Source organism: Squalius cephalus (genome assembly GCF_949319135.1).
Source record: "Squalius cephalus genome assembly, chromosome: 19".
Classification (NCBI taxonomy): Eukaryota; Metazoa; Chordata; class Actinopteri; order Cypriniformes; family Leuciscidae; genus Squalius; species Squalius cephalus.
Window position 1 is genome coordinate 4,671,781 of NC_137140.1, and position 25,864 is coordinate 4,697,644.

Genomic DNA, 25,864 nt, shown 5'->3' on the forward strand with positions numbered 1-25,864 from the left:
GGTTTCTTCCAATTCTTCATGTTTGCTATATCAAAGCATTTATTGCAACTTTGTTAAACAGGTTTACAGATCATTTTCATCTGAAACGGTACATACGATGTTTGAAATATGCCAATGTTCTGTGAATATTTGCATGCGAAATCCAGCCATTTCAATAGGAATCGCCACATTGACCAACATCAAACGGCTTCGCTTGAAACTGTGAATTCTGTGCGAGCTGCGCTTCATCTATAGCTACACATATACAAGGGACCTTTCATGCAAGCAACATTTCACAGAAATTTTGCTAATGTGACGCACCTTAATTCAGCATACTGAAGAATGAAAGAAAATACTGTTGCAATAAACCAGTGCATGAGATTGATACCTCAACACAAATGACTGACGGAAACTCTACTTCGTTTTGACTGAATAATGTTTATTAATTCAACAATTCACCACAAAATACTTGATATTTCTTTCCAGCCCACTGTATTATCTCCAGAACCCTCAACACTGTAAACTCAAGTACTCTAATAATACTCAAGTACACAGAAAAATTGCGTCATATTGCGTTGACAATAAAAGCGGGCTTATATGTTTTTGGTGTTATCTGCTACTAAAGCACTGCAAAACAGAGGGTAAGGCTGATGTAATGCAACAGATCTGGAGTTATGGATGAAGAGCAAAGCAGAGGAAACCGCAGTCTGGTTCTGGAATGAAGCCGTGTTTGAACAGGCTGCACTGGGATCAGTATGAGCTCTGGTTCTGGTTCCTGTATCCTCCTCGCTGGTAGTTCTGTTTCTGCTGGTAACCTCCTTTCTGATCTATAGCAGTGACAGAGAGCAGAAAGAGACAGCGATATTGAACTTCAGAAGTGATATATGTGGCATTTACTGTTCATATCACTGTTTACACTAAAGCTGCTTTGAGTTTCTCAAGGAAGAACAAGATAGTGAGCAAGAAAAAGTAAAGGGGGCCTTAGAACAACCAGATGGAGAGTTGCCACCGCATTCATTGGTGAAGGTAGAAATGAGTGAACAGGTGAGTAAGATGAAGAGATTAATGATTTAACATGTTCATAACCACCTCGTTGGTAACCACCTTGCTTCTGTTGGTAACCTCCCCTCTGGTCTCCAGCTGCATAGTGAAAAGTGTTTAGAGGACAAGCACTTTCACCCACAAAAGCACTTCAACACACACTTTTTCAGCAACATTTCACAGCAGCCGCGTCAAGTGACCACAAGTGACAAGCACACAAGCGTACAGTCTGAGTGTGTATGGATTGTCATTAGGTGTGTAACGGTACACAGAAGTCACGGTTCGGTACGTACCTCACTTTTGGGGTCACCGTTCGATACGAGTTCGGTACAACAGGAAAAAGCAACAAATCCCCAATGCTAGGTTTCTTTTCAAGTATTTTGAACAGACAGTAGTGCAAATCACAGTTTGTCCAACTAGAGGCCTTACATCCCCCCTGAGGTAGTTGCTACAGAACAGCCTTTAGTGTATTAAGCACTAAGCAGTAGGGGTGTGACGGTTAGTATATAACCGTGAGACCGACGGTTATAGTTGAACACCGTCATTAGATCTCTATAACCGCCAAAACCGTGTTATTAAAATATTTTTTACAAACATTTATCATAGAGAATGTTTAAATACTAATTAAAAACAATTGTTAAGAGTCTGTGTCATTAATGGTCTACGTCGTTTCCAACTTTGATTCTTTGCCAAGTAGCCTACCAACGCAAGTTTTGTTTTGTAAATCGTCAGACATGATTTTTACCACTTCATTAAGTTTTTCTTTGTAGAAAGCCTTTCTTTAAAGTGAATTTCATTTTGTACAAATTGTATCTTAATTTTAATAAATGTTTCATCAAACAAATTGCATGTATTTAATAAATAAAAAGCAGATATAGCAGACAATATAATAACCGTGACATTGAGGCGCCAACGCACTGCGTTCACTTGTATTTTATTGTTCAAAGCCTTTCTTTAAAACGAATTTCGTTTTGTACAATTTGTATCATAATTTTAATAAATGTTTCATCAACCAATTGCATGTATTTAATAAATAAAAAGCAGATATAGCAGACAATATAATAACCGGCGCTGGTGCGCCGCGTTCACTTGCATTGCATTGTGAACTAGAGCGCATCTCATCGTAAATGAATGAAACTCAGCGTAGGCCTATGCCTCATACATTAGCATTAAATATCTTTGCTGCATCCTTTGTAGAACATACAAGGGCTTTCTCGTGGCTCGCATCAGCAGAGCATTCCATCGTCCATAGACCGCAAAACAATCACACGGGCGGGTGCGGCTTTGAAATTTGGGAAAAAAAAAAAAAAAAAAAAACGGTGCGGATGATGAGTGCGGTTGCGGATGAAATAAAACCCCATCCGCGTATCTTTATCGATAACATTGATTATTATTATTTTTTCATTTAGGCGATCAAGTGTCTGCTCCTTTATTCAAACTAAGTTGTCCTATACAGACGAGCGTCGCAACACTCGTTATCTCGTGAATCACGTCATAACCGTCATCACCAATTCTGAAACCGGCACACCCCTACTAAGCAGTAAACAGAATGTGCACTCTTGCTTAGGTCATTATTTTGTAGGGCTTATACAAAACAAGTTATTTGGTCACGATCAGCTACAAAACGGAAAACTATGAAGAGTTTAGTTTTTGCACTCCTGTCGTCTGTTTCTGCCTAGCTCCAGTGATTGGCACATTTGGATGATGTCCACCAGTGGTGCGCGGGTCAATGTATAAACAACCCGCACACGACCGAAGTTTTCAACTAACCCGCCCGCAACTCGAACGCAAAAAAAAAGAGAAAATATTGTACCCGACCCGCATTTTTTAAAAGTAGTAAATGCTCATCGTAGCGTCATTGGGCCATAGACGTAGGAACTAGGGGTGCTGTATGATGTAGCCTAGTGTTATGTAATAAAGGCTTGATTTATTCATTTGTTTCGTTTCATTTTCGTAACAATTAAGATGCTGCATGTGTTTATCCAGTCTAATCGAAGTGTGCGTCTCTCCCCCGACTTTCCCAACAAAAATCCCGCCCCCTCTCAGAAAATACATAAAACTGACATTACTGAGCTATATGCGTTTAAAAGTAGCCTATTAAAATGGTACAATGGCATTGCTCAGTTCAACGTGTTGGGAAATTGGGCATTTTGTCCCGCGTCAGCATTTATTCAAAAGGTAGGCTAAATAAGAATTTCCCACTTGTATTAGTAGGCTTAGGCTATTTCGCCACGTGGATGCCCAATTGAAGCTCTCACAAGCACAACATTTGTGTATTTGCGGAGCTTCCACTCCCCAGTCTTCACCTTTTCACTTGCCTCCATCTCCACCTGCAGACTGAGCTTGTGCGTCATAAAGGTTTAATTGGCATCTTTATTTCAAACAACCCGACCGACCGCGACCCGAATATCATTAAAAATATTTTTGGTTGACTCGTAACCGCGGGTGACCGCAGGCACCCGCTCATTTTGGATCAACCCGCGCATCACTGATGTCCACTACCCCCCCTCATTATAACAGCAGAAATCAGCATGTAGACTACTAGCAAGCTCTCGCGTGTCATTTGAACTCGTTTTGGGTTGGTGCGTAGATCGTCTCTTCTTCTCTTGCTCTTTTTTTCTGTTGTGGCGGTTAGCAAACAGCGTTGCATTTCTGCAGGCACCTGCCTCTGGATTGTAGTGTGGATCACCTGTGACTGACGGTATTCGTCATCTGACTGTATGCACCAAACTGTGACGGTACCGTTACACCCCTAAACTGACATATTCTTTCATGGTTGAGTGTTCAAATGGCTTCGTAAATGATAATTACCTCTCTGGTAGCCTTGTTTCTGTTGGTAACCACCTTTCTGATCTGTGTGCGAGAAAGAGAGGTTTAAGTCATGTGAAATTATGGTGGGATATATATATATATATGTAAATATATATAATTTGTAATGTATATATAAATTTGATCAAAAATGTTTCTAGATATTTTAAAATGTAATTTATTTCTTTGATGGTGAAGCTGAATTTTTAGCATCATTACTCTATTAAATATATTCAAATAGACTCTGAATATACTGAATTTTTAATCAAAGGCAGCCATTGTGAGCATAAGAGGCTTTTTTCAAAACAAAACAAATCTTAATTTATTAAACCTGAATAAACCCTAATTAAATATTATATTATTATATAAAAATAATTAAAAAATTTATTATAATTATCAGTAAATAATATATTATTTTTCTATTATTCATCGACTGTTTACATGTGGACCAATAATGTGTTTTAAATAATTTTTACAATAAACAGAGTAATTAAACTCTTCATTCCTGTTTACATGCAATTTTCATAATTCTGATTATTTGCCAAGAAGTGTGGTTATTTTTACCGCCATTATTCGCATACCCCAAAGCACAAAATATACAGTAGGTGTTACTGGCCAGTTTTAATCCACTTAAATCAAATGCAAAACACATTTCTATGGACGTATTGGATATTATTCTGCGCTGTGATAAACATGGCAAACACAGCAAATAACATAGGCATACGCCACATGGTTTGATGCGATTATTGATTATTGATATACGATTATGAGCTTAATCACAGTGTTGTTTACACGAGGAAAAGTTTAATCTCAATATTGCCAAAATCCCATCATAATCGCATTATGAGGGTGCATGTAAATGTAGTCATTATTACTAATTAAATTATAATAAAATTAAATCAAATTTAAAGAAATAAGCTGTCACTTATTCCTTGCGTTATTTTAACATATAAAATGATCTGTATATGAACGTGATCTTTAATCAAGTCTTGTTTTTCCTGAAACGAGCATATCATGTACCTCTGTTGAAGTAGCCTCCATAGACGCCCTGTTTGAGGTCGAAGACACGCTCGTTGTTCTCCATCAAGCCGCCCAGCTTCTCGGCGAGCTGCAGGGCCATGTTCTGCAGGGATGTGGGCTCCGTCCTGTGCATCACCACTGTCTGAGTCGGCTGGTCTAGAGATGCCTGGCAGACGACACACAAATGAATAAAGGTACCAGTATGGATAGCGGATGGAATAGTTAGGGTAAAACTGGTTGTTTTTCTTTTACCATGAGTTCTTCATTGATGATCATCTTGCTGATGATGCTGTGCACTGTGGGTAACTCCAACTCAAACATCTCTGACAGAGTCGCCATACTGTAGAACAGAGAGAAAGAAAGTGATGAAGAGCTGTAAAATCACTGGGCTCCATTTAAAACATTCAAAAGGACAGTTCAGGCAGAAATAAAAATACTGACATCTTTCATAAATGATAACCAATTCTGGCCATGAATATAGCACTAGGCTGTGTGTTGATCACATGTACCTGATTGAGTCATACACGCTACTGTAGGTGAAAAGGTAAGTGCGCAGCGACTCCTCCTGGATCTTCCTGTAGGTTCAGAAAACACAACCAAAAGTTAATCGAGTTTAAATGTGAATGATGCTAAAATGATGTCAAGCATCGAGTCTCTACCTGACGAGCATTTCCCGCACACACTGGGTTTCTGGGAACAGATCCCACACTTTGCTGTTCATCTTCTCGTTGATGATGAAGGAATGGCAGGTTTTCCAGTCGCCCATCTTCATGGCTTTGCTGGCGGCCACAACGTGCTCCCTCATGCTCTCAGGGGGACCTGAGGAGGACATAGATAGAGAGAGAGAGAGAGAGAGAGAGAGAGAGAGAGAGAGAGAGAGAGAGAGAGAGAGAGAGAGAGAGAGAGAGAGAGAGAGAGAGAGAGAGAGAGAGAGAGAGAGAGAGAGAGAGAGAGAGAGAGAGAGAGAGAGAGAGAGAGAGAGAGAGAGAGAGAGAGAGAGAGAGAGAGAGAGAGAGAGAGAGAGAGAGAGAGAGAGAGAGAGAGAGAGAGTCGTCATTCGCATTACTGAGATTAAAAGCTGATTTGTATCTCCCATCTCTCCACTCTTCTTTCTCTCACTCACCCAGCAGTGGCTGTCTCTCGCCCACCCTCAGCTGGTGGTGGAACTGTTTGCTGATCATCCTGCGGCGGGCATCAAACTCGTGGGCCGCCATGTAAGGGATCTCCAGCAGCATGGCTGACACCAGGTACACACACTCCAAGAGCTCCAGATTAATGTGCATGTGGAACGGCACCTGAAAAAACAATACGACAAACATTGAAGTCATAGTTCATCCATAAATGAACACTTCAATCACTTGGTAACCCTCATATCCGTTCACCATATTTGATGTGCTCGATGCATGTGTATTGATGAATGTTTATTTGTGATAAAACCTCAAATCTCTTCATCATATGAAGGGAGTGCGTCTCTTTGGTTCAAATGGATTATTATTATTTTGCAAAGTCTTTAGGTACTTTTTGAAGACTGAATAGATTGATTATTTGGACTTTCAATTGATGTACAAACATATCCTCCAACATAACCTCTATCTCGTCAAATTTACCCAGCTACAAGCATTAAAATTGGGGATGAATGATATTGGTAACCATATCATATCAATCGATAAGTTTGATTATTTTGATGAGTTTAATAACAGTCTAAAAGAACCGAGTTTGGTTATAATGGAATTTTGACAACAAGTACTTGCATAAATGTATACTTCAAGTGTTTTGCCATTTTAGGGCAGGGTTGTGGGCTTTATAAGCAGGCAAAATGGTATATAATATAATATGTTCATAATATCAGCCACAACCAGAGATTGTGGTAAATTTCATTACTGGCCAAACTTTCTTTATAAAACCTAGGACTGGTTATTGACTGGTTTCACAAACTGATTTGATTCATAAGCTCTTGATTCGATTATATTCCAAACTTGGTGCAATATTGATTCGTTTTGATATCTCAGGTACAGCACCATATTTCTTAAGGAAAATATCTTTCAACTAATACTGTAAGCTATACAGGGAACTCTGTCAGTTGGTACATTATCATTACATTTTAAAATTAAACTATTAGTCCAAATTATTAAATTCAATGGCTATTTAAGTTGCCATCTTATTGCTATATATTTTTAGATATAATAAATCAACACAAAAACTGAGCTGTATACAAAAATTTAATTTCAAGAGCACATAAACCGATCATCTCTTCCTCTTTCGTTACAGCACTAAATAAATGGTATGGTATTATGTACGAAGTCTTATGTAATCGCTCAATCAGTGTTTCAAAGACGTCAATTAAACGGCTTGTAAACTGTCAACGTTCCATATACCTCGGGAAAGCCATTTAATGTCTATTTCTTGTTAGTTAGCTATAAAAAAAAAACTATATAGAGCAGCATTTTGCTAAATATATGAACTATTACACTTTCACAATATTTTTACTTAACCTATTAGTGAGGTCTTCATTATATAATGTATTTTTGAATAAATCTCTCTTGAAAACAAAATATTACAGCCCTTATAGAAACCCTTACAACTGCAACAAAAAAAACAAAACAAATTTCAGCCCTTCTAGGACTTCAGGCATCAAAGTTAACAAATGTAATCCTATTTTGAACATGAGCCACTGCGGTGATTGATTTCATAAGAGCGAACTGTCAGGTGTGATGTGGCTGTACCTGTCGCCTCTTCTCGATCTTCTCCTGCTCAGCGTTTCTCTCCTGCATGTTCCTCATGAGGAGTCCCTGTCCCAGCAGCTCCTTGGCTCTGCCGCTGGACTGGATGTCCAGGAGGGCGTTGTGGGCGTCTTTGATCATGCCCTGACGGAAAGCACAGATGCCCAGCTGCACCATGGTCCTGTTGTACAGGATCTAAGAGATAAGACAAGTTCAGCGAGGAAACTCTCAAATCACACAAACCAACTGTTCTTCAGAGAGAAAGCGTGTGTGAACCTGGACAGGAGGGTCGGCGTGCTGGATGTTGTCCTGTAAGTGGCTCATGAGCATGAGGTCTCTGGCCTGGTACCAGCGGCTGTGCAGGGCATGATGGTAGATGTGGCACAGGATGGCGCAGGTACGGATGCGGTCCGTGCGGTCTTTGGAGTAGATAAACTTACACAAACGGTCCATGATGATTGCACTGTCCTCTCCCTCGCTCTCCTCCTGATCCTGCTCAGACTAATGGACAAAGAGGCCTGAGGTTAGGAGTCTGAATGAATGGACCAGTTAGCTGGAACCATCTGGTTCCTAGGGGTGTGTGATACTGACAAAATAAATCTCTATTTCTAGGCTTTTGCCGATAACGAGGCGATTATTTCTGTCAGTGACAGCTGACTCCTGAAGCTTGTCATTTTCTTCATATTCTGTGCGGTGGTCAGTTCCCAGCACTGACAGAAACTTTTTTTTTATTATTATCACCTTAAATTAATTTCCAGCGGCATTTTATAAAGGGCAATTGTTTCATAATGTTCTTAGACATACATAATCTAACGTGTTCAGTTCTTACAATTAATCAAATTCATTTAGAAAACAAAAATCCAAAGATTTTAAAACAAAATCCATTTTTGCACTGCAGAAGTAGCAGAGAAGCTGCTTATAAAGCAGTATTTAGATGTATTTACACTGCAAGTACAATAATATTCTAAATATTGAAAAGGATTTTTTTATTTTTTTTTATGAAATGGTCACTGTCGTTTATTCAACCTATTAGTTCGAACACCTAATTAATTCGAGGAACAAAGCAAGTGACTTGCTGAATTCGGAGCCGCATACTAGCGTACTACTGCCATAGAAAGATAGGGTAAATGTTGTACGAGTTGTATACTAACGAGGTTCTGAATTCAGGAACTGTGAATCATACGATTTGTTCAAAAACGCTGATTCATTCTGTAACAATGATATGATAATGATAAGTAAATACAATAAATACCAGTTTGCAATAAATAGCAGACAGAGTTTGCACATGTAACATGGAAGCGAATGGTACCAGAAGCTTTGCTCAAGTTGCAAATGTCCACGCATGCCTACATCAAAAATAAGGTGGATTTCACATAGAAGTATAAAACTAAAACTCATAAACGGGCCTTATTGCTGCCATCTCTTGAATTGCAGGGTCTTTGTAACAGCATTCTACTAGGCTACATAACAGTGTTTTTGTTTGTTTTTTGCAAAGTGCGAGACATACACGACATTGTCATCTTCCACATTGTTAAAACAACAATTATGTTATTATCTTAGATCAGGGGTGCCCAATCCTGCTCCTGGCGATCGACTGTCCTGCACAGTTCATCTCCAACCCTAATCAAACACACCTGACTTTAATTTTCAAGTGATCCTGAAGACGTTAATTGTGATCCTGAAGACCTTTATTGGTTGCTTCAGGTGTGTTTGATTAGGGTTGGAGATGAACTGTGCAGGACAGTCGATCGCCCGGAGCAGGATTGGGCACCCCTGTCTTAGATGATACATATCACACACCCCTACTGGCTCCACATCTTTCTCCATCGATGGCGAGACACTCACCTTTGTCTCTCCCTGTAGGCCCAGGCTTCGACGGTGGGCTTTGTAGTCGAACTTGTAGTACGTGTGCATGATTCTGCGCAGGTAGACGCGACACACTTCCTCCGTGCTGCCTTTAGTCTCCAGATACTGCAGCAGGCGGTCAATGATGCCACACACACGGCCCTCGTCCTTCAGGTTATCAACATACTCTGCAAGAGTGTGAGAGGAAGCTTTATCACGACACACGCGGTCCTAATGCAGGGTTTATACAGAGATTCTTAAATTGAATTTACTACCTTTTTACCACCTATTTTACTACCATCACAATATTTTTACTACCAACACGGCTTCAAACTTCAACTGTAGCAGTGTTAAGTGTTAAGTGACAAGACATGAAATATCTTTCCATCCATATTTTTTTCCAAAACGCTATTAATCCATCCATATTTTTTTCAAAAGCTATAAATCCATATTTTTTCCCCAAAAATTGATGGTTTGTCTTTTTAAAAAGTATTTTGTCTTTTATTTCGTGTTTGCATTTGAGGAAAAAAACATGTTATGTAGCCTAACCGTTCGTTCTCCATTAAAGGGATACTTCACCTCTGGGAAGATGAATGTGTATTTAAAATAGGTCATTTAAGTAGAAGAAATGTGGAGAAATTTTTGAATTTGGAGCTTTCTAGACTGAGAAAAGCCAGAAAATGTATTTTTGGCTCATGTGGATGAAAGACAACAACTCCCAGAATGCACTTGCGTCGCTGCCTTAGGAGGCCACGCCTACCGGTTAGAGAGCACAGTTGAAAACAACAAGGCTAGCCTAAGTAAGTGATGAGTTTGCCAGGGATTTAGAGACCCAAAATGTCCGGGATTCGGCTTTTGCGTTCTACAGTCGCCATTCATTCATTATGTTTACTGTGGCGAGCAGGACGAGGCTGACGGCCGCGGGAGAACGGCGCGAGGCCGGTTGTGTCATTACTGAGACGCGCCGGGTCTCGCATCTCTCACGGAGGAGCGGAAATTTTCTTAGCAAGGGTAAAACGCACATCAACCGATAACTTGTTTAGCGTTCATGTAAACACTACAGTCAGATTCACCGATCGGAATTAATTCAGTTAGATTGAAACGAGAGGTGTGCATGTAAACAATGAATGGCGACCGCAGAACGCAAAAGCTGAATCCCGGACATTTTTAACAGTCTCGCCCGCCGGACAAGTCCGGGAAAAGGAAGATGGTAACCCCTACTTACTCAGCTTTCTCCTATTATTCAGCTTTCTCCACAGAACAAGAGCATGCTAGCTTAGCTTCCAAAGAAAGACGGCTGATACTGTGTACATTCTGTGAGTGAGATCCCACCCTGTATGGGCGGGCTGAAAACATGCGGAACAACGCCATCTACTGGCTGTAGTCTTTAGCCTCTGGACAGAAAATCCTCCGATGACGCAAAATGACGATTTTTGCGTCATCGGAGGATTTTTTCCAGACAAAAAATACATAAATCTCTCCTCTCAGGGGGATATGAGGGGGGAAAGCATGGTAATTCGAAAATACTACAGGTTTTCTACTAATACAAAGCTTAATGCTAAATCCTGAAGTAACCCTTTAAGGATGCTTTTAAAACTTTCACAGAGACATCAAACAGAAAACACAAAGCCTCTCTTTGAAACGAATCCATGTTTCATTATTTTGTATAATCACAACACGTTCAGACATGAACCGAAACTCAGCGTATAGGTAGCCTAGGCTACTCGCCTCACAGACCTAAACAAATTAGAAATATCCTATATCTATTATCTACAGAAAGCTTGAAATTTCTACTTTTAAACAGAACCATTCAAAACTAAATAAAAGTAGGCTATAGGCTAATCCGTAAGAAATGCATTTTTCTCCGGCGCGTTCACTGCGAAGATCGCGAGTCAGTGTCAACTTCATCTTTGCAGCTGTCACAGAAACACTTGTTTATTAATAAACAATTAAAATGCCATAATATTTTTTTTTTTTTACAGCGTTTAGGTGCCGTTTATATGAACGCGTCACCACTGCATGAGAGAGAGAGAGAGAGAGAGAGAGAGAGAGAGAGAGAGAGAGAGAGAGAGAGAGAGAGAGAGAGAGAGAGAGAGAGAGAGAGAGAGAGAGAGAGAGACACACGCAAGGTCTCTCCCTCTCTGCCGTGCGCTCGCTACACGGTTTGCATGCGCGCTTTTGCTCGCTCGCATCGCTCTAGATTCGCAGGAGATTTGAACTAATTTCCAGGCATCATAACATTACAAAAGGCAATTGTAATATTTTTTTATTACTATTTTGGTATGATGAACATTCACCCGCCAGTGTGGCGGATAGCCTTTTGAGATTTACTCGCCAAACGGAAAATCTAACCACACTTGGCGCTTGTTAATTTCGGACCCTGGCTGCGGGCCAATAAAAAGTGGACCGCGGGCCGTAGTTTGGACACCCATGATATAGACCCAGTTAGATGGGGCTTCGAAAATTTACTACCTCGTCAGGTGACGTTTACTACTTTTTACTACTTTTTACTGGCCTTAATTTGGCATAATTTAATTTACTACCTTTTACAACCCCGCGGAAACCCTGTAATGAGCTCAGAGGTTGAAATCTGTCTGTACTCACCCTGAGAGTGAGGGTCTGTGTTCTGCATGATTTTGGTGAACTCCTCATCCATCCGCTCCACCAGAGTCAGGATACAGCCACGTACTCGGAACGGCTGAAGAGAGGAAACGCAGTTCATAAACAGCCTTACCGGTCATATCAACTAAATTACACAAGCAAAAAAGGCCCATTGTCAAAAGTGTAGCAATGCATAAAGCACTGCTTGAACATGTGCGGAATCTGTGTGGGGAAAACATTCCCCCTCATGTGAAAGTCCCAATTAGGGCTGCAAAATGAAATCGAAATAAAACCGAAATCGTGACATGGCTTAGTGCGATTATCAAACCGCAAAGGCTGCGATAGGTTAAAGTTTGAAAATGAAGAAATTAAAGACTAAAAACATATTTTAGTTTACATTACATTTGTAATTGTTCAAAAATTAGCATGAAATGCTGTTCACGTGACATGTAATACTAACCTGGTCAGAAATGGCCAGGTTCTCGCTGTCCTCGATGATGTTTTCTCCGATGAAGATGTTGTTGTTGTTGAACAGGATGTCCAGCAGCTCGTCGATGCAGTCCAGACACTTCTTCCACATATCCACCTAAAGAAGGGTGAAACAGGGCATAATAGCCACTTTCCGACCAAATAGTTACAGGAACTTAGTTATAGGAACTGTCCGCTTCTAAACAGTTCTATAAACTACTGTCCCCCAAACTCGGGTTTGCTGTTTGCGTTCGCACTGGCCAAGTGGCCATAGGAACTGTTAGGAGGGGTAAAGGGAGTGACGCAAGCATGGTGACTTATTTTGGCGGTGCTGAGAACGCCAGAGCAAACAATGCTCACATTCTCTGTGTTTATTAGTTAGTGATCTGTCTAACAGTACTGTTTAATATCTTATTAGATAGAACTGTTATAGAAAGTAGACAGTATATGAAAAAAGGTTATTAGCCTATGCCGTGTGGTTGATGTGCTGCTAGATGGGCAGATAAACAATCATGTTTAGCTTGGTCCCCTCAAAGTTGCGTTGGATTTTCTCTTCAGCATAAAGGTTTAGAGACCCATCTATCACGGTTTTCCATGTTTGTATAGTTAGTTTCTGGAGTAAATATATAGGCTATAATCTGTGTTTACACATTCTAGCTGTTTTAAAAATGCTGGTGTTCCGCGTGCGTTCGGCCAATCAGCGAACACTAACGCCACGGGTAGTTCCTATAGTGCTGGTTTAGACCCTACTCTGAAGTAGGACCTAAATTAGTTCCTCCAAATGGAGTTCCTAGAACTAAAATCATTCCTAGTTCCTGCGGTGCGAACACGCCGACATCCGGGTACTTTAGCCAATAGTTCTATGAACTGTGAAAAGGTTCCTCCGGTCGGAAAGCGGCTAATGTTAAGACTGGAATACACTAGACCACTTTTGCACATATTCTTGCCCCGATTTGCAGTCAGTCTGCAGATTTTGGCCAAATTTCGCATAAAATGGTGTAGTGTATGATGGGCACATACATAGAGATTTTTTTTAGCTTCATATTATGATTTTGTCCAATCAGAGGATATTAAAGATATTTTTGAAGAATGTCGCTAACCAGACAGTGGACGGGCCTCACCAGAGCATGTGAGCGGAGTGGAGCACAAACGCGAGTGGGGTGATTTTGGACTGAGCGCAGAGCGGCATTTTTAAAAGGACGGAGCGTCGCCCTATGTCCCGCTCTAATTTGGCTTCGCTCACACCATGAGTCTGTGAAGCATGATGTTATTCGATTTTGGAATTAAAACTCCACGTCTTTTCCTCGCCTGGCTAAAGTAGCTTGCATTGTGTTAAGCATTTGAGTTGAGCGCGATTCAAACTGCGTTGAGCACTGAGCGATAATGCTGAGCAGGCACTGAGCAGACCGGCCTGATGTGGCTTTGAGCGGGGGGGTGAACAGCTCCGTGAGCGAGGAGCTGAGATCCTCACCGCTCCACTCCTCTCATATAAATTGTCCAGTTACCGACATTCTTCAAAACATTAGAAATTCATACAGGTTTGAAACAACTTGAGGGTGAGTAAATGATGACATTTACATTTTTAAGTGAACTATTCCTTTAAACATGTTTGATATTTTGAGTATTGTTTTCATCTGCCACGTGTCTCCAAAAGAGGTGCCTGTTTCTGCACGAGTTTGTCGTGTTTGTGCTGACTTCTGTTAAAGTCTGTTAATGTGGGATTCTCAGTAATTTAGCGTATGATGCCCAGCTTTTCTCTGTAACAATATACAAAGCCAGCAAGTGCATGATGCCTTGTGTAGTGCATTACAGCCTTAAAGAGGACATATTATGCCTAGGGCAGGGCAAAAAATCGATTTTTCGATTAATCGTTTTTTAAAATGTGGTCGATTCAAAATCGATTCTCAAACGCCAAGAATCGATTCTTTTCCATATTTATTTATCTATTACCCAAAAGCTATTACCAAGTATTAGTTTTCCTCCACTGTTCATAGGCTTGCAAACTCCATTTTATAGCTAATGCTGTGAGATTTTATGTTTGTTTTATCTTAATCATAAAATAACTTGTGCTGCACGATTAATCATATCGCAATCGCGATGTCAAGCCTACGCAATTATATGACGTGAATGTCCTGAGTGTGACACACAGAAAGACTCGCGCTGATATCGTGCGTGCGCACAAGACAGCCCAGAATAGAGTTCTCTTTCGCGCTTGAACGAACAATAACACAATTATGCCAAAATGTCTTTTTGTCGAGTATCTTCATAACATAAGAGCAGTCTTATGATGAACGTGAAGAGTTGTGACTCGTGAGAGAATGAGGCGTGTGTGAGATCCGCGTCTCTGTCAGCAGCGGCTGGTCTTAAAGGGACAGTACACACTAGCCACTAATTATCTCTGTCGTTAAAGTTAATCAAAGAACAAAGGGAACAGAGAAAAACACTCACTGCTCTTGACTAAAGAACTTTTGTAACTTTAATAAGGATTAGTCTATATATAATTTATAATTAATGCAGCGCAGACTGTTTGATAACTTTATTAAATTTTTGCATATGTCCTACCTGTCAGACAGGAAGGGCACAGGTAAATATGATTCTGTTTTAATGTACCCAAGTGTACCTAAAATAAAGAGTTTAATATACAGGTTTGTAGCTCTTAATTTTTTTTTTTAATTAACCACTTATGTTTTTTTATAAATACAGGATTTGTATTAAATATTCATTGAGTCGAATTGAAATCGAATTTAGAATCGGAATCGAATCGAGAATCGAAATCGTATCGAATTGAGAGCTTGCGAATAAAAATCGAATCGAATTGTAACATCTGAATCGATACCCAGCCCTAATTATGCCCTTTTAAAAAGTCTTGATTTTGGGTACTACTAGAATAGGTTTGCATGCTTTAAAGGAGTAGTTAATTTTAAAATGAAAATGAGCCCATGATTTACTCACCCTCAAGCCATCCTAGGTGTATATGACTTTCTTCTTTCAGACGAATACAATCGAAGTTATGTTAACAAACACTCTGACGCTTCCAAGCTTTATAATGGCAGTGAATTGTAACCATCAGTTTGAAGCTCAAAAAAGTGCATCCATCCATCATAAACGAACTCCACACGGATCTAGGGGGTTAATAATACATACGGATTCGACTTAAGTGTAAAGTGCATTAAGTGTATAAACTTATGCGAGTAATGCGACGTACTGCTGATATTTACGCTACACCATGACACACTACACTACTACTGACACCACAAGTTGCACTTTAGGCGCAAGTAGACTGCGCATGGGCGTAAGCTGGAATTTTACTTTGAAACGTGTTAAATATTAATATTTTTCTTACAAAAACTCATCGCTTCGCTGCAGAAGGGCTTTATTAACCCCCCGGATCCGTGTGGAGCCATATCACATCCAGGGCACCACTTGTTTAATCTTTAGCCCTCAGGCCGACGGTACAGATCCTTAAGAACAAGGACAACAAGACTTAAGGACAGCATCTTCCAGTGGCAATCCGGACTCTAAACTGTTATTTAACTACATTTATTATTTTTTTATTCCAATCTCTTCTTCTGTCTATACTGCTGTCTTATGTAATGTGCAGTATTTCAACGTGCAATTTCACCGCTTGAACACTTTAATTATTAGGACTTAAAACAAATGCACTAAATAAGAGGTTAATGTGAATACTAAGTCTGTAACTGTACTGTATAGTCTAGAGTTTATTTTTTGTTGTGGTTATCTGGTTGTCTGGTTATATGTGTGATCATTCAGGAGCAGTGCTCCTAATTTCGTTGTATGCAAATACAAATGACAATAAATACTTTCAATTCAATTCAATTCAATAAATGCTCTCAATTTCAGGGAGTTCAGAAACAGTGACACTGATATAGAGAATGACTTCCGCTGAAGGGACTTTGTGTTTTGTAACTTTGCAGACCTTTTTCATGCTCAAAGAGCAACGTAACACACTAAAGAAAGCTGAAAAATGCAAAAAAAAGCATAATAGGTCCTCTTTAAGCTGAAATGCTTGATGACTGTAATGTAATACCATCAGCATGCCAGAGAGCTTCTCACCTTCATGAAGGCGGCTAGGTTGGGGTTGTAGTCATATAGGGAGGCGATGATGTTGAACTTAATCTTGACGAGGATGCCTTCACCGAGGTTATTCTCATTAGAAATGCCAGCTAAAGCATGAAGGAGCTCGATCTGAGCAGCTCTGCATCACAAGAGAACAAATACATTTTTGTTGTGTTTATGCCCGTTCATTTTTTTACCATGTAAAAATGACAAGCTGAGTAGCTAAACTACCTTTCAAAAGTTTGGGGTCAGTAAGAATTTCTTTCCAAAGAAAAAAAAAACACTTTTATGCAACAAGGACACATTCAATTGATCAGAAGTGAGAGTAAAACATTTATAGTGTTACAAAAGATTTATATATCAAATTAAAGCTATTCTTTTGAACTTTCGATTAAAAGAATCCCAGGGAAAAAATGTTTTCTACAAAATTATGAAGCAGCACAACTGTTTTCAACATTTATAATAAGAAATGTTTCTTGAGCAACAAATCAGCATATTAATGAATTCTGAAGGATCATGTGACACTGAAGACTGGAGTAATTAAGTTTTGCATCAGTTCTTAGAAAAACTTTTTAGAAAATGATTATTTCATTAATCATGAATATTGAGTGGTCCTACCATCTGAAAACTTTGGAGTCTACATAAAAGATTAAATTATATGATTATTTTTAATATAAAATGATTGACATGAGGGTCGCAGCTCAACTCATTGAAAGACTGATGATGATTTCATACCTGTCTGTTCCTTTCTTTCCTCTGGCCTGCAGGATCTCGCTGAGTTTCTTGACCACGACAGCAGTATTGATCTCTGTGCCTTTGGCGAACATCTTGGGCTTCTCCTTCACAAGCGGCGCGCCGCCCTTCACAGTCTCCCATCCTCCTTCCTCTCCATCTCCCTCCTCCTCTGCTCGCTCCTTATTCTTGTGTCTCTTTTTTCTCTCCTCCCTTTTGCTGTCGGCCGGCTTGTCGCCATCTTGAGCTCTGTGCGGACAAATGATTATGAAGTCTCAGTGGCGTTTAAAAGACCCTTGATGCCATTAAGACACAAAGAGAAGAACAGCACAGGTGTGTGATATTGACAAAAAAAAAAAAAAAAAAAAATATATATATACAGGTGCTGGTCATAAAATTAGAATATCATCAAAAAGTTGATTTATTTCAGTAATTCCGTTAAAAAAGTGAAACTTGTATATTATATAGACTCATTACATGCAAAGTGAGATATCTCAAGCCTTTATTTGTTATAATTTTGATTATTATGGCTTACAGCTTGTGAAAACCACAAAATCAAAATCTCAGAAAATTAGAATTAGAAAAGTTTACAAGTGGTTAATTAATAAAAAGAAATTAAGAGCTACAAACCTGTATATTAAACTTTTTATTTTAGGTACACTTGTGTACATTAAAACAGAATCATATTTACCTGTGCCCTTCCTGTCTAACAGGGAGGACATAAATAGAAATGTAATAAAGTTATCAAACAGTCTGCGCTGCATTAATTATTAATTATATATACACTAATCCTTATTAATGTTACAAAAGTTCTTTAGTCAAGAGCAGTGAGTGTTTTTCTCTGTTCCCTTTGTTCTCTGATTAACTTTAAGACAGAGACAATTAGTGGCTACTGTGTACTGTCCCTTGTGCGACCAACGAAAAAGCCAATTTGGTCTAGTCGATAATACGTGACAAATTAGACAAATTTCTAATGAAAGTGCAGGTAGGCAGACACCGAATAAGTGCGTGTCCATGCACTCGCACAAATGCGACCACTTCAAAATTTAACTCGCACATTCTCAAAAAATGGTTGCATATGTCGACCATTTTGGTTGCAGTCTAGAGGATACACATCACACACCCCTACTCAACAGCTTTGAAGCACATACTTTTTGAGGAAAACCGTAGCCAGTGATGCTGCAGTTCCTTCAATGTCTTCACTCTCACTGCCGCTGTCCACTGTATCAGAGGCCCAGTCTTCACTCTCATTATCTTCACTGTCTGACTCTTCATCCTGACACAGACAAAGTGGTGAATCGTAAACACATGTTCATGGTAGTCACACAGAACATTTCAAAAAGTCGTTTTGGGGTAACTGATTGACAAACGACTTACAGCAGCACCCTTGAGGAACTTGCTGGCCTCTGGTGCTTTCTTCTCCTCTTCTTGAGGCTTCTTCTTCATAAAGCTCTTGGCAGTGACATCATCATCGTCATCATCATCATCACTCTCCGAGGATCCTACACATCACAGGAGCAAAAAAAAAAAAGAGTAAATGCACAAGACATAAGACACACCATTACACTATTTCATAATACAACTTAATGGAAAATTGACAGCAGCTCAAGGATAAACAAGAAGGCTAACCACTGCCAATGTCATCCTTCTCCTCCTCTTCTTCAGCTGACTGCTCAGGGTTCTGCAATAAAAACAGAGCAAACATGAGACCGACAGCAAACCCCCCCCCCCCCCCCCCCAAAAAAAACATGTAATTACTGTTTTTATTTTAATTACACTAATGACAATTGAAGGAAAAAAGACTTCATTCTTATGAGAGAAAGGTTTCTTTGAAATTCGGCAGGGTTTCATAATAAGATCCTTTTTTAAGAGCTGCAGAAGTTATATTATTGTATGACCAGAACAACTCCAACAAACAATCTCAAAGTAAATCATATATCTCAGATTGTTTTACTTAATTATATAGGCTGGTGCACATTCAACTGCAAAACAAGTTTCAAATACTCAAGATGTTTTAGTCAATACATTCATAAAATTGGTTTATGAACTAATATATTAATGCGCACCAATTAGCAGTTCATCAATATAGTATTTTGCTGATTCGATGATAATTTGTTTAAAGAAAGGCATTAAAAAGATTATTGTGCTGATACTAGTCAAATCTACACTGAATGTCTTAATGTTTTTTCTTCCTGTGACATTGCGGCCCAAAAATCAGCCACAAGTGTTTATGTTGAAGTAAATGCCAGGTACAGTTTATCGTGTAACCAAAATATCAATAATATCTAGAAAAAAAAGATTCAGAACTTTTAAATATAAACAAAACCGAAATTCATTAGGACTCTTATTATGAAATGTCTATGCTTCCAGCTGCTCATTCAAAAAGATGAAGATAAAATACACCTTCTGGCAATCATCTACAACAAATTACAATATAATTAGGCATGGTGTAAAACATGGTACTCGTGGTAAATCAAGAAATAGAGATTTAGACAAAAAGACTAACTGTGTTGAGCTATAGAACAATGATTCGTTTTCTGTCGATGAATGTATCCAAACAATTGCTCACCCGACTAAAAAAAAACACATAATATATTAAAGTGTCTTTGGTTCTTCCATGGTTTCTACAAAATAAAACCAGAAATCGAGGGTAACGTGGGTATGATGTCATTGATTGGCGACGCACGGTCACGGTCCGTGTCCTGGTTAAAACTGCTTATTTCTCTGGATTTAAACTTTCTTAGAAACATTTAGGATAATGCAAGTACACAAATCAACTAAATAATATAACATTGTTCTAGTGGTTTTTGTATATTTTGATTCAAAAATCATACATAGTGCGCCTTTAAGGCCTCGTTTACACTGTCAGTGAAATGTGACCCAATTCCGATTTTTTGCTCATATGTGACACAGATCGGATGTGCTCTATGACAGTGTAAATAGGAACAAAACGCATGCATTCGGATATTTTGAGATCGGTTTCAGGCCTCATTCATATGTGGAAAAAAATCCGATATGTGCCAATGCGACTGTCATGTAAACAGGCAGATCGGATTATCTGAGGCATTAGGCAACGTCTCCGCGGTTTAATGTCGAGAGAATCTGCGAGACGGATGGCCCAACGAAACGCTGTCGCCGTAGGAGAGGAATGTGGACAAACGTTGACAACATATCAAAGGTTGGCTTGCTCATCCTAAAATTTAGGACCCACTGCTCCTCGTTAAAGGGATAGTTCACTTTGAAATTAAATTTTGGTATGTTTTAGCTTACCTCAAGGGCATCCAAGATGTAGGTGTCTTTGTTTCCGCAGTAGTCAATTTTGATATTTTTAGGTCAAACCGTTCTTGTCTGTCAGTCATATAATGCAGGTCTATGGTTTTTACCTCTTGTACACAACCACGTCCAAGTGATCTGAGGGTGCGCTTGCGCAGACTAAGCCAGAACGCGCGCACACGTCACACACCACGTCACACCCTCAGATCACTTGGACGTGGTTGTGTAGAGGTAAAAACGATATAAATACTATTCGTTTTCTCACACAAACCGCTCATTTCGTGTCTTGGGCCATCAATGTGTACTTACGATGGGGAATTGTTTAATTTGGACTCTGTGCATGCTCTTTGAGGTGGTGACCATAGACCTGCATTATATGACTGACAGACAAGAACGGTTTGACCTAAAAATATCAAAATTGATACTACTGCGGAAACAAAGACACCTACATCTTGGATGCCCTTGAGGTAAGCTAAAACATACCAAAATTTAATTTCAAAGTGAACTATCCCTTTAAAGCCAATATTTAAATAGAATATGCTCCCGCCAGTCCTGAGATCTCTCTCGCACACAATAACTGAAGCATATGCACAGGCTGCAATGATGGCACTTTTTGTCCTCCTCCACCTCAAAATCATGGTGATGTTTGGCGAACTTTGCTTATATCGCAGAGCTAGCATCAAGCATATTTCGCGTTCATCCATCTGTGCAAGAGAAGTTAACCCTTTAAGCATGCGCGACGTTTCAGATAGTATGGCAAGTGTAAACACATGAACCGGATATGGGTCACAGTTGAAAGAACGTGTAAACGGACGGTAAAAAAAAAAAACAAAAAAAAAAAATCCGGATAAAGGTAACAAATCATAATTGGGCATCAAGACCTGCAGCGTAAACGAGGCCTAAGACCTAAGGGGGGGGGGGGGTACAATGGTGTTTCATGTATTCAGAGTTGTTTACAGTGTTAAAGAGATGGATTCTCATGCTAAACATGGCCAAAGTTTAAAAAAAATATTTTGGACGAATAACGGAGAATTTCTGTGCCGAAAATCTTACTTCCGGGTTGGTACAAATTTCGGCTGTTTTTTTTCGATCGTGGATCTAATGACGTAGACGAGAGTGGAACTCCTTATATGAGCATTTCTCTCGGAAAAGGGCGCCGGAAAGACTCGGTACAGCCTATCTTTCTTTTATAAATATAATAAAACTAAAGACTTTTTGGAGATATGAAGGATGCAATACTACTCTATAGGTACTCAAGATTAACAGGAGATTGACTGAAACTGAGTGTTTCACCCCCCTCTTTAAGGACCGGCTGAAACCCAATAAAAATTCATAAACATGCTCATATACAAATAACATTTCGGCTACAGTTCAGTACCTCTTTATAGCTGACAATCTCGGTTTCAAAGTCCCTGTTGTATTTGCGGATCTTCTGGCGCAGTGTGCTCAAGGCTTTGGCGTTGTTTTTGTTCATCTTCTTCTTCCCCTCCTTGTCCTCCCATAGCTATAATGAAAGCAAACACTGTTGAATGCTCATGGAGAAGCTTTAAAGGGATAGTTCACCCACAAATGAAAGCTCTGTCATCATTTACTCATCCTCAGGTTGTTCCAAACCTGTATGAATTTCTCTCTTCTGCTGAACACAAAAGAAGATATTTTGAAGAATGTCAGTAACCAAACAGTAGATGGAGCACATTAACTATGGAAGTCAATGGAGCGCATCAACCTTTTGGTTACCGAGATTCTTCAAAATATCTTCCTTTGTGCTCAGCAAAAGACAGAAATGTTTACAGGTTTGTAACAAGTAAATGATGACAGAAATGACATTTCTGGGCCTTTAATCATGTGACTTTAGATTTCCTGCTGGCTCCAGTTTGATCTACAGACCTGGTTGAGATAGTCCTCCAGATCAGCTAGCAGGCGGATGTAGAACTGCGGCACACCCTCTTTGTCCACGATGGCTTTGCTTTTGATGAACGCTCGACACAGCTGCTCAAATTCCTCCAGACATTTGGATATGTCTCGGATCTTCATGGCATTGCGGATCGTCTTGATAAAGTTGGTGAGCTCCTCAAACCTGAAATGCGTTTATAAATGAGGTCAGTGTGAACGCTCCTTAATTCTCGAGTCCTGACGTTGTACGTTGGCATCCCACACTCACCTCTTGTCCTTGGCACTGCGTACCACCCTTTTGGTGTCCTCCTCATCATCGCTCAGCAACAGGGACCTAAAGAGACACCAGCAGAGTCACTACTGCGTCACTACTGCGTCACACACCGACCCCTTTTCACATTTCCTTGCTTTTCAGACCCACAAGACATCATCGATGGGTAAACTTGTATAGCGGTAAAAAGGAGAGTACGACAAACTTGATTTTTCAGTACTATTTGTCCATTGTAATGAACACATTCCATGATTGCGCATTAGAAGTCGACCAACGTATTGTTTTTTCCCGATTAATCGGCACCAATAACAGTTGCTTTGTGGAACTATCGGCAATAGTTTTTAATAAATCCACTGAAGACAATTACTTTGTTTCTAACTAATTGCGGCACTTTAGAATTGCAATGATGAATTCTGTGCAGATGATCATAAAAATTACTGCAATTAATGACTTCATTCTGTTTTGCTCTTGTCAAAGTTAGATTTTTTCTTCGAATTTTGTAAAATTTAACAACTTGTACAAAAAAAAGGTCAACATGATTTACTTTCCCTTATTTGGATAGCAAAATGTGGCTGAAATTTATATGGCACAATTATTGCAGTTCTCTCAAGTAATTGTGAATAGATTGAATAACCACAATCAGACAATTAATCAATAACTACGAAACTAAAACCAAAATAAAATCATCCGTGTTATGATACTTTATGATACTGTTTTAAATGTCAAAAATAAAATTATAATAAAATAGTCAAGTGGTCAGTAGTGATAAACCTTAGATAATGATTTGTATTTTAATTTATTTTTGGTAACTACAAAACATTCTTAAAGTTAAGTCAACACTGTCCATTTTCTAAAAAAGTTAAGCACTATCTAATATTAAGAGATTTTTATTTTTTAATTTATTCATATTTATTTTTTAAAGCTACCGGCCGAACAATTGGTTATCTGACATATTTTACCATTTTAGTTACTGGTATCAGCAAAACAAAAACAGACAATCTCTAGTTTCCACAACTTTACAAAAAGAAGAAGAAGAAAGAAAAAAAGAGATGGAAGTCAGAAGAGAGGAAGCAGTCAAATCTCAGTTGTTGTATCTTCTTATATGTATATAGTTTGCAGTGTGTGAAAAGGGTCCGTAAAGAAACGCAGACTCACTGCTTATTGAAAGCAGTCCCGGTGGCTTTGGGGGTGATCTCATCGGCGGACGAGGATTCCTCCGACTCACTGTCGGATTTAGCGAAGAAACGTGACATAACAGATGGCTGCTAAAACTGAAATGAGAAATACAGAAATCAGTGGTCAATAATACTTTCTCAAACCTACAAGGCTTTGTTTAGAAGCAATTAGGCTAACCCTATAATAAAGCCTACAGTATCATATTTGATACATGAATTGCAAAAGGCTCTAAATGATCAAAACCATCAAATGTATGGTGAAAAGCCTGTTGCACACAATGTTGTACATGCCTTATTTACTCTGATGGATAGTTTACACAAATAAAAGGCCTTTTAGTATAATTGTAAACATGTCTTTCTGCTGGGAAATGTTTACTGATTTTTCTAAAGTAAATGTAAGAATAACTTTTATAATGTAATTAAAACTTGAGTTGACTTTTTTTAAATGTATCAAATTTGATCCATCAGGCTTTTGAGGAAGGTTTATTTGTACATGAGATCTCAATAATCCTCCTTGTATTGCATTGTATAATATAACAAACTACAGAGCTTTGATCATATAAAACTAAGCATTTAGATATAATCTGACTATGACATATTGTTGACAGTTATAGTGACGACTTAAATGTATATGCATTTTACGCAAGTAGTTTGTTTACACTTATTTCAGTGACTTACATTACAAGTTATCCGAATCTCATAAACTTTTTGGCCATATAATAACATCAAAATCCGAATCACATTCATTGGATATTTAAGCAAATGAGGTGTTTTTTTTTCCTCATCGAGTATGAGCTCCATATTTTACTGTATCATAAAAGCCTGATGTATCAAATATAATACAAAACACATACATAATTAAAGTTTCACTTCATTTCATTTCAATAAACTGTAAGAAAAAATATTATTTATCATACTGCAGGCTTTACAGATTTAATGGCATAAATTAGAAAATGACTAGAAAGTTTAAAACAAAATCCTTATGTAGTTACTAAAATAAAAAATGAATAGATATTTAATAAAAACTCTAATCCAGAAACACATCAGATAACGCGACTGGCAGCTGCTCCTTTTGCTGATGAATTAACTAACGTTAGACTCACCTAGTTCAACTGATAAAAGACCAAATATCTGAGCATTAATGGAAATAAACTATAACCAATAGGCCATTTAGTGTGAATGGAAAATATGTGACGGATAATAAACGATTGCCGGGTAGTTGCATCAGTAATCGTGTGGACATCGAGGAAAGCGTGTCGCGACCGGCAGTTTGAGGCCTAACGGGACCGTGACTGCATGTGTACGTAAGTCCTACAGAACCGACAGATAAAGTAATGACAGACCGTACCTGTTACGTGCTAGAAACGTAAGATTCCTTGTTTGTAATGTCCCTTTGTGTAGATTTTAGATCCAGATTTGCAATTTAGTTAGCACAATTGACGGCGTGCGTCAAAGCCCTGTACTTCCAGAGAGAGAGGAAGCGAATCGATAGACGCGCCAAACCTACAGGTCACGTGCTCGACCGCCACCGGGTGGCCTGGAGCAGAACTACACAAACTATACCTCACCATCTATTTATGTATTCCACAGAATTAATGAGGAATATTTCGCGGTAAAATATTTTCTTATTTTCATATTTTTAAATGGTTTTATTACCTGACCCTTCAGACATCGTTATAATACTATCATTCTATATATATATGGTGCACAAGAAACATTTCAAAGCTGTGCTGCTTAATATTTGTGGAAAGCTTTTGTTTTACAGTATATAGTAAAAAAAAATACAGAATATATCTGACTTGTACCACGTGACCGCTGCAATATAATTCCGAGTCCGTGAACAGCTCCGAGTAGAACATCACGTGCTGTCATCTCGAAAATACGGTAATGCCGACATGGCGTGAACACAGCAAAAGTTTACCGTACAGCATTTATTTAAAATAGAACTCTTTAGTAACATT

General features: G+C 39.0%; 2 protein-coding genes across 3 annotated transcripts in view; both read right to left on the reverse strand.

Moving 5' to 3' along the window:
• ppp4cb (protein phosphatase 4, catalytic subunit b) overlaps positions 1-25,864 on the reverse strand; it is a 276,860-nt gene that overhangs the window by 239,668 nt on the left and 11,328 nt on the right. Inside the window, exon 9 of the transcript XR_013819214.1 lies at positions 21,471-21,838. The gene's annotated coding sequence lies outside the window, so the exon portion shown is untranslated. The remainder of the gene's footprint in view (positions 1-21,470; positions 21,839-25,864) is intronic.
• On the reverse strand, positions 398-25,423 carry eif3c (eukaryotic translation initiation factor 3, subunit C). Of its 2 annotated transcripts, XM_079851522.1 has the most exons (23): positions 25,252-25,423; positions 23,884-23,999; positions 22,726-22,791; positions 22,452-22,641; positions 21,943-22,068; positions 18,921-18,972; positions 18,669-18,793; positions 18,443-18,567; positions 17,295-17,540; positions 16,557-16,698; positions 12,475-12,600; positions 12,018-12,111; positions 9,414-9,601; positions 7,845-8,069; positions 7,572-7,763; positions 5,972-6,143; positions 5,508-5,667; positions 5,358-5,423; positions 5,101-5,188; positions 4,849-5,014; positions 3,832-3,873; positions 1,069-1,119; positions 398-806 (listed from the first exon to the last, which is right to left on the reverse strand). In XM_079851522.1, the coding sequence occupies exons 2-23, from the start codon at positions 23,979-23,981 to the stop codon at positions 730-732; spliced, it is 2,817 nt and encodes a 938-aa protein (XP_079707648.1). In that variant the 5' UTR covers positions 23,982-23,999; positions 25,252-25,423; the 3' UTR covers positions 398-729. The 2 variants fall into 2 exon arrangements, with proteins under 2 accessions (XP_079707648.1, XP_079707649.1); XM_079851523.1 differs by lacking the exon at positions 1,069-1,119 and having other exon boundaries at positions 25,252-25,408.

Excerpts from the sequence above, each read along its gene's own strand:
- eif3c (XM_079851522.1), bottom strand. The coding sequence starts at position 23,981 with ATGTCACGTTTCTTCGCTAAATCCGACAGTGAGTCGGAGGAATCCTCG. Across the intron at positions 7,764-7,844 it reads ACGCCGACCCTCCTGTCCAG|ATCCTGTACAACAGGACCAT; the intron begins GTTCACACACGC and ends CTTATCTCTTAG. Across the intron at positions 807-1,068 it reads GCAAGGTGGTTACCAACGAG|ATCAGAAAGGAGGTTACCAG; the intron begins GTGGTTATGAAC and ends TCACTGCTATAG.